General features: G+C 36.4%; 1 protein-coding gene across 1 annotated transcript; it reads right to left on the bottom strand.

The window, feature by feature from the left end:
* Positions 1-3,703: 3,703 nt before the first annotated feature.
* Positions 3,704-4,941, bottom strand: LOC149963338 (uncharacterized). The gene is made up of 2 exons (XM_090170565.1): positions 4,841-4,941; positions 3,704-4,219 (listed from the first exon to the last, which is right to left on the bottom strand). The coding sequence occupies exons 1-2, from the start codon at positions 4,929-4,931 to the stop codon at positions 3,855-3,857; spliced, it is 456 nt and encodes a 151-aa protein (XP_090026691.1). The 5' UTR covers positions 4,932-4,941; the 3' UTR covers positions 3,704-3,854.
* Between the last annotated feature and the right edge of the window lie 4,804 nt (positions 4,942-9,745).

Below are 9,745 nucleotides of genomic sequence, written 5' to 3'. Positions count from 1 at the left end.
TTGTATCAACAGTGTTGCCAAGCACACCACCTTTGTCAAAAGATGTTGAATGCCGAAAATTACTAACGATTTTAGACCTTTTCAAAAAATTTAAAAGATAATTACAACTAATAAAAACGATGTTTGTATAGTTTCCCAGTCGATTTTGCACAGTTCTTTCGTTGCTGCCGTTTGTAAATATGCAATAATGATATGATTAATTCTGTTGGAGAAGCCTATATCTGGTAATGGTGTACGTTCCATGCATCATCATGAAAAATAATACAATCGTTCAGAAAACCGAACAATTCTGAGAAAATATTACAAATATTTGCACATTCATCTTTACGCACTTAACTTGTTTTGGGAAATTAATAAAAATCTAAAATTTACAGAAAGTTTCTAGAAGTATTGTTTAGCATTAAGTAGATGTGGGAGATATCCAAGTTCAGACGCCAGTAAATTAATGATTTTGGCGAAGACGTTCGCGTAATAAATTTGAATTAGTTAAAAGAAGAGTTCCGGATCACGAAGTGCAAATACCCCAACATGGAATGAATCGAATCATACTCTGGAATAACCATGGTTCGATTTTTTAAATTCACTGGTTTGAAGAGAACGCGATTTAAGAATCCCCCCCCTTCTTTTTAAAATCAGGCCGTTTTTGGATGGCGCCATCTGTTGATCAAATATCTTACGGTACAATAAAAAAAATTACCGAACTGGCAGACCCGCGAGAGAAACCGATGAAAAAAAATCGCTTAATAAATCAAATAGTTCTAGAAGTTTCAGCCAGAGCTTAGTTAAGAGTATCAAAGTACAAGATAGAGAACAGCATTACCAATAAAGAACTCGGGTGCCTATGAGTATAGGAAAGCAGAGATTCTATACTATACCCATATCCTCACTCTCGTCTACTTTCGATTTCCTCGTGGCACTCTACTCGCAAAGACGACCGACATCTATATTTTCATTTTGCAATTAAAAAGCATACTAATGCTCTATTCTAATACTCTTTAAGTAATTGAATACATTATTGTTTAATATTTTTATTACGCAAGTTTTGCCTGTACGGTGTTTGCGGTTTTTCAAACTAGAATAATAGTCTCGGAAGGATATAAGTCAATGTTTATCATTTATACCCGAGAAGGGATCGGAATGTTATTTACGTTCTCTCAGTACGTTTTAATAAACAAAGTATGAAATGATTTTAATAAAGCCAATGCTAATGATTATCCGATAAGTGAAATACATTGTGATTGAACTTCTAGATAAATACATATGATAAATTAATAGTTAACTATCAAAAAGCGCTTAAGGGAGCAGAAATGAAGCAGTGTATATGCAAAGTGCATTTTAAAATTCTTTTATCTCGTCTCTTTCACGTAATGGAATGCGATCAATTGAAAAATGGAAGTTAGTTACGTTAAGAATACATTTTATCTGAACACGCATATTTTAAATAACGTAAGAACTAATCACGAGTTGACGATTAAAGCAAAAATTCATGTTACTGTTCGCGTTCGCCAAAGACTGACGCGGCACCTATCGGTAAACTCAGTAACTCAAATGAGGTAAAACCTTTTGGCTGCTCGTTGGTTAGGCTTTTTATTAATTACTTTCATGGCACCTGGTGATAGATATTGCTGTGTCCCACAGTGTTATTCTAGATTAAAATCATACATTCTGGGATTAATCGTCTCCTTTTATTTGACAAACTATTTGATGAGGATTAGCCCCTTGGAGATTACAAGTTTTTAAACATACCGCCACAATTGTTAAGCCTCGATCATCTCTACTTTGTATACCGCATAATATGATGTTTTTTCTCTTATAGACTTCTTCTCCTTCTCTTAGACATCGTTTTCGATCTCCTTCACGGTAATCTACATATTTATACATGTATATTACAAACAACGTAACTTTGAAATATTTGAAATTAATTGCATTCGAAATCTTCAACTCCTCCATATTGCATTATAACCGCTCGACTATAATCCACATAAAACATACTTCATTTGATCCGCCATCTTGTGTGCGCAGCAGCGCCCCTATATTGATTGGCGGTAGCGAAAATATCTTTGCAATATTTGCGGTCATACTAGCCACTACCACATGAAGGAGTTGGTCGACACTATCTTCTTCATATCGGTTAAATCATAAAAAAACATCAATAATACCAAACTATTTAAATACAGAAATAATGAAGATATTGAGGTCATGTCCTCTGCTTTGTAAAAACAACTTAAGGAACCGTTAGAGCGTATTGTTCAAATCTGGAAAATTACCTGAATGGAAAAAAAACACATTGTGGTTAAATAAAATAAAATTAATCCTATTTGATTTTTAGTTTCTAGTGTATGATACGTAAATACCATTACTAAATTATTCAATCGAATTTCAATAAATATTATAAAATATCTTGCAATTTAATGACGATCGTCCAGACCTAAATTAAAGAAGGAATATTATAAAGAAATCACTTTTGTTTTCTTATTGTATCCTCTATCCTTTGTCTTATACTCAAAAGATGGAGATATACATTCGTATTTTTCAAAATTGAAATGACGTTCGTCAGACAATGACTAATGTTATAAATGGGAATCCTGTAACAAGAGGAAAGACTATGGCAACAATAGTTCTATGAGGACAATCACCTTTCTAACGATACCATCAATGACATGCAGGTAAAATCATCTTATTGATGGAATTCCAATTAACGGAAAAACATTCCAAGTTTTCTTTTATTACTAAACAAATCGCATCCCATCACTTAATGTAAAGAATTCGAATAATAAGTGACGCACCTTCATCTCGCGATACTAAAGGTGGATATCATCAGACACAAAAATTTGGTTTGTACTGAATATAATAAAAATTATAATAATTTAAAATACGAGTTAAATTCAATCATTAAGCTTAAACTGGTATTTTTAGAAATAAAGATTGTACCATATTTAAACGTTTAAATTTTTATTACCGGATAATTATGTTTATTTCTATAATAAAATTAGATTTATTCAAAGGTGGGCATTTCATGAACTTTTGATGTTCATTCACTCACTAGTTGGAGTAATACCACCTTAAGTCGGCAGCTAACGAAATTAAATAAGAAAAAACTTTTATCATCCTCCAAAATCTTTGTATGAGTACATAGTCCAAGTCGTAATACCTATTTAAGTAAGAACGATCGCGCTCTTTTGGTAGGAATGGAAAAAGAACAGTTCGTTTCGGGATCTTAAACCGAATTCCCGGCGTGAACGGTCACGTGATACCTTTATCACTTCAAACCTTAGGCGATGTGGGTTCATTTTAGTATTTTAGACCAAATATCTCAAATATGTTAATATTTATGCGAAATATGTCAAATGGAAAAACTGTCAGCCAATATTATAAGTTGATACAGGAGATAACACTAGGAAGAATTTTTCTGGTCAAAAGATTTATCCTTTTTTTTTGTTAACAGTGATATTTCGTAGCTTGAACGAATATCGTTTTTTTAAGTCCTAATCGATATTTGTGAGATCATTTTTCTGGTCACTAATTGTTATCAAAGCGTGAAATATATTGCGACTAAATTCAGAGTAAAAATGTTCAAAATTTAGGTTTGCAAGACGACCCATTTCCAACCAAACAATTTCCAGTTGTAACTTTATTTTTGTGAGCAATATTACAATTATTGTATTACATCTATTAATAACAATAAATAATTTTTATGCCTCATTTTCGGTTTTGTTGTCTTTCGTTTGCGCTAAGAATTTTTCCAAATGTGGTTTTCGATATTCCTGATATAACAAACAATCTTCTACGATCTCAATAGAAAGCCTAGCGCGTCTTGGTCGTTTAAGCGATCCTCCTACAGAAAACATTCTTTCTCAAGCAGCCGACGTTGCGGGGGCGGACAAAGGTCTTTTCGCGAGTGCAGCGATAGCTGGGTATTTATGTTGGTTCTCTCGCCAATACATTAATGGACATGAGAAATCGGGACTTGCTGGTGTATCATTTAAGTAGGAATGAATCATGTCTTTAAGGGAGCCTGGCTCCAACCTTTGCCGCTTTTTGTGCATTAACGCGAAATGACTTGAGGTTGGTTTATTGTTGCAAGCCGTTTCATGGCTACTAGGGACAGCTGGCACGAAAAACTCTGAGGCGTAGTTCGTAAGCATTTCTATGGCGTCGTTTTCCGATGGAGTCTTGAATTGCGGATACATTTGCGCCCATGGTGGTTCGCTAAAGTCACCTGAAAATACATCAGAAGTTTCAAATATATTTCTTAGGTCGAAGGATCCAAATGTTATTTGCTAGTAGTATAATTTTGGCCACAGCAAATTTTCTATGGTAGAAGCTCTTTCACTGAACAACGAAATGGTCGCCTGGAGAACTGCCTCAAAGTATTGGAAATTATTCCGCTAGCCTACTTCTTCGTAATCTCGTTATTATTGAATATATAAATAACTTTTTAGACCCGTGGCCATAAATTAATTATTTTCTATTCCTTTATTAAGTGTTCTTTACGATGGCAAGGTCCCCAGGTCCCCAGTAGCACAGGCCTTACGGGTCAACGTCGCCCCAACGGTTGGCAAACTCGCATCAAATGTCCGGGTAGCGCGACGTGGCGACAATTTCTGCTGACTGCATAACCGCTAAACAACCAACGGTATTACGACGTCGTTTTGACGTTGGTTGCTTAGCGGTTTTGCAGTCGGCAGCAACTGGTGCCACGTCGCACCACCCGGACATTTGATGCAAGTTTGCCAACCGTTGGGGCGACGTTGACCCGTAAGGCCTGTGCTACTGGCGGTTTTACAACCTTGCCTTCAAGAATTGAAAGAACTGTAAAGTGTACTTCGACGATAATTACCTTTAAAAATAAATAATTTTTGCCTTGGGTCGACCATGGCTGGTAGTATGTAAAATGGATCGGAGAGGTGACCACTAAAACGAGATTCCATATCTTTTAGGATGTTGTTTCGAAGCGCTGAAAATTTCGTAGTGCTGTTGTTATATATTGCGTCGAAAGCATCCAATAACTTCATCACCACGACTGCGATCTGCGGGCCATCTCCTTGAAGATAGTCTGTGGCGTCTTTCAGTGGTAGTAGCAAAGTATATAAATCTTTTACTTTGGTAAACTTGCTAGGAGAAGGTGCTTCGGTTATTCCATGAGTCGTCAAAGAAGGTACTTTATCATTTAATGCTTGCATGACAATTCTCGTCACTGCAGTCCTCATTACAGGCTTAAAGATAAAGAAACCCAATATATAAAATATACACTCGAAATATAATTAAAAAAAACGTTTGGCCCTTGGTGTTTTAGTATGGTTTCACTAATACAGCTGATAGGGGAGAACGGTACCAGGGCGAGTTACTTATTTGACCAGACACGTCACGAAGGCGCACGACATTAAACTGTAATGTTCAAATTAAAAAACAAAACAAACGTATCAAGTAGATGACAATATTTTAATTTAAAACGGGAAGCTCTCTAACACCCCGCCCCTGGGTTTTAGCAGTTGAACGGGTGAGCAACCGTTGGAGTTTAACTTTAGGAAGGACGCGCAGATAATAACGCCAATTACATTACAGGTGATAAGTAAGGTTTGTTTATTTCTGGTTAGTGGTAAACCATATAGATCAAACGTTCTTGTACTTCACAAAAGTTAAAATAACTCTACCATTAACAATCGCTCTATTGAAAGGCATAAGTAACTCCATCGCGTTTTGGCTGGGCAAACTAAGTCAAGCCCGTTTGTGTTGGCTTTTAGTTTCTCAGTCCATTGCGTTGATCGCCGAAAAAACATAATCACCCCCCGGCTTTGACGTGGTGTCACCTTGAAGATAATTGACCACAACGAGTTGTAAGGTATGTGCAATACAGCCTAATCGAGTCCATTTGGCTTTTTGAATAGTGTTTTCGACCAGAATCCAACTAGTATCGCTCCAGGCTAAAAACACATTTAATTAGTTAAAAATGAAATTGGACTACCTTTAAAATTTCACAATGGTCATTGCGCGAAAAGGTCATTGAAAAGAACTCCGGTCTATTTCCTCTAGTTTTCGACTTGGAACCACTCTTATTACTAATATTACCATAGGTAACATAATACTCGTAACTATGCCACTCTCCCTTTGCTCCATACAAAATTCTTAAATGAAGGTCTGTTTCACCTGGGACTTGTTAAAACGCGGACTGTAAACCTTTTCCGCTGCATTATTAGTTCTAGTGATCCATTTTGACGCGCCTCATTGGCTAGCGACAGGGATTTGCGTATTTATGACGTCATCAGGAAACGGAATCTTTTTAAAACAGACCTTCATTACACGATTGTACCCAGTGGCATACTTATGAGTGTTATGTTACTTATGATATTACCATCGTCTAACTCATCAGCGTTGTCATCATCGGAATCGTCAACATCAAAGGGTTCCGCATACATTTCTTGTAGATTAAAAGCTTTAATCATGTTACTGGCGTTGTCGGCGCAAACTGTAACAACCTATTTTTTGAGGGACAATTAAAGGTCTTTCCACAGCCAATTAGACGGATTCAAGTTTGGATTTAGGGCCTGATTAGGAAAGATTGTTAAAGGGCACACCAACAAAATTTACCACCACTTTCGGACAGCGCTTCTTTTTAGCCCTACAACCGACGTTGCTTATTTGAACTCAGAACTGACCACAGCGCGTACCGTGAACATTCACTAGGGCTAGTGAAATAAGCTGTCATAGGGCTTCATGGCCCGTCGATTATAAAATGGGGCCTCACCTTGCCCGATTCTTAATCTGCGGTGCCTCAAATAATTCTCAAATCTTTTGGTCTAAGCAAGCCTTAATCCAAACCTCAGTAAGACTTAATTACCCGCGTTGACGTGAAGCCAAGATTACTACATGTAAGAATTTGTTCCAGTTTGGCAAGTATGTTTTCGCCAGTGTGTTTTGAATCGAAATTCGTAAAAGCCAAAGTGCGATGTTCCAGTTGGAATGTTTCATTGATGTACTGCCCAATGACCCCCAAGACTCCTTCCCTCGAGCTTGAAGACCAGATGTCCAGCGTAAGATGTAAGAAAGAAACTCCACTCAGCGTCTCCATTAGCTTTGGTGTAATCTCTTCGGTTATTACTGTTCTTAAATCTCTCCTGAGCGTCCGACGACTTTGCGGGTTAATTTGGGGTAAAAACATGTTTATGAACGCTTTGAAGGCCTTCCCTTCAACGAAGCTTAGTGGGAGTCCGTCAACCGCCACCAAGTCAATCAAGCATTGCTTAAAGGATAATTGCTGCTGGGACGTCAGTGGAGTCTTAACCACAGCACTTTTCAGGGGTAAAGCGTGCGACTGCAAAACGGCTAAGTTATTTTCCGATAGGGCGGTATTTTCAGCGACTGCGACGTCTTTGTGTTTTCTCTGTAATTATAAATATATCAATGGCGAGCAGATCGAGGTTCGACAATTGTGGTAATACTATAGCGTAAATAGTAAAAGGTCCGTTCCAGAAACGTTCCTAGTCGAGCAGAAAGTTCTATAACTATGGCAATTCGCGTTGTGATATGGCGCGCGCAACATATAAGTAACGCTGGCAAAAAGCAAACAAGGTAGTCGGAATGCCATAGTTCTACTACGTTCTGCAAGACTCGAAGCGTTTCTGGGACGGGTCTTTAGTCAACACACCTGTAAGTGACGTTCAAAATTTGCTGCTCCTTCACCTTTTTTCGTTTCGTGACAAAATTTACAGGTCATTACCTTATTTGGACCCGGTATGTTAGAGCCAACTTGAGAGACTGATCCATTATAATCGAAATATTTATTAATGTTGTTTTTACCAAATTTCCCGGCGGTAAATTTGGAAAGAAAAATTGGACAAATAATAAAATTTTCCGTTTGCGATTGCAAACCCGACGCGCTAGCGATTACGTTATTCATTTCTCACGCGTATCACTGCCTAATGCGTTTCTAAAATGTATCCCACACTCAAATGATATTTTAAATCTTGCAGCCGTGACGTGTCTATAATATTTTTAGAAGACGATAACAAATGCAGTTAGAAGTGAAAAATATCTAACAAGTCGTTAAAAAAAGTGGTCCAATATTCGCTCTCAAAATCAAAACGTAAGATTTATGAATTATTTAATTAAAAAATAACCTATATATATATTATCAACCAAATATGTACGAGCTAAAATATTAGGTTGTCGGATATCAATGTTATTAATAGGTTAAAAATGTATTTGACATGTTCACGCCGTGAATGACCTTCACTAGTTGCCGTAATATTTTATCGCAGTTGTAACTTTAAACCTGATCGTCGACAATTTGCTCTTTCTCAATTGACATTTAAAAAATCATTTAACATTCATTCTTATCTCGATTTTTGACTAACAACCTCTAAACGTTTTTTTTCTCTAAAAATAACGTTAATTCGATACAGTATGGATCGCGGTTTCGGAAGAACAAAAAAATATGAACCCTCGTTTATTGATATTTCCTGTTCAGATACTGATTTTTCCACGTGAGTGAGCAAAAAGTGCCCACCTTTGGATTTATTTAAACACTAGGAATTTCACTTATCATTAAAACCAATTTCATTTCATTCAATGTTGAATATCAATATCAAATATAGATCACGAGATATGATAAAATATGAAATTCGAAATAAGGAATATAAAAAATGAAATATGAAATAAAGAATATAGAAATATAAAATATGAAATATAAAAAAATAAAATATGAAAAAAAAAATAAATGAAATATGAAATAAGGAATATTAAAAAAAGAAATATGAAATAAATAATATAGAAAAAGGAAATATGAAATATAGAATATAAAAAAAAGCTATTTAATTTTCGTTAAAATAAACCTATGATGAGTGAACTCGCAAAGAAAATCTTTGTTAAAGGAATATAACCCTGGCCAGTAATAGTCCATTTTTGCGCAGCGAGGGAAGAGGGGAAATAAATAGACCCTCTAGTGGTCATAATACGTACAATCCCCACAATATGTTAAATACACCGGGTATTTAAATCAAATATGAATAATTATATCAATCATCCTGTCCATTAAGAATCGCGGCGTAAGATTTACAATCACTACAATGAAAAACCTTCATTGAACTAAACAAACTATTAAATATAAAACTTATGATTCTTATGCAGGGGCGTATTAACCATTAGGCAGAGTAGGCACTGTATAGGGTGGCATTTTTCTAGGGGCGCCAAAACTCTGATAAAGCCCAACGGTCGAAATACTTAACTTGTCCCTAATTATCTGACCAGGCCGTTAGACCATTTGAAAGGGCTCCCAATTTTTCTGTGCTTAGAGGCCCCGAAGTGGTTAATCGGTCCTGGTTATTACGTTACCAACGATTGTATAATTGTTAAGCCACTTTTGATACTAATATATTACTTGAAACTTATTAAATAGTTGGCCGCTATTCCTGCAGATGTCGCGGTGCTCAGAGATTCGTGATCTTGCAGGAGGGTGAGAGCTTGGTCTTATGATAGTCTGAAACCGATATAAGGATGGTTTGTGCACAAAAAGTCACGAGATGACTTGGGCCTCGGGTGGTGCCTCGGGTATCAGACTAGCTGTTTAATGATATTGGCCATAACAGCAAAGTATATAAATGCACTGAGAACAGGAAATGGTTCATACTGAAAAGTTTTATCCGAAATTTAGTTTAAGCAAGTTGTTTATGCTGACAGTTATTAAAAATAGACCAAGTGGTTAACTTGATTATATCTGAATTCAGGTAAAAGGTACTACAGCCCGCAA

The sequence above is a fragment of the Leiobunum rupestre genome, chromosome 1, assembly GCF_980474605.1.
Source record: "Leiobunum rupestre chromosome 1, qqLeiRupe1.1.hap1, whole genome shotgun sequence".
Taxonomy (NCBI): Eukaryota; Metazoa; Arthropoda; class Arachnida; order Opiliones; family Sclerosomatidae; genus Leiobunum; species Leiobunum rupestre.
Note: the sequence above shows the minus strand (reverse complement) of the source record. Positions and strands in the feature narration are given on the sequence as shown.

Coding starts and splice junctions, on each gene's coding strand:
- LOC149963338 (XM_090170565.1), bottom strand. CDS start 4,931: ATGGAATCTCGTTTTAGTGGTCACCTCTCCGATCCATTTTACATACTA. Junction 4,220..4,840: donor AAAATTATTTATTTTTAAAG/GTAATTATCGTC, acceptor ATGTATTTTCAG/GTGACTTTAGCGAACCACCA.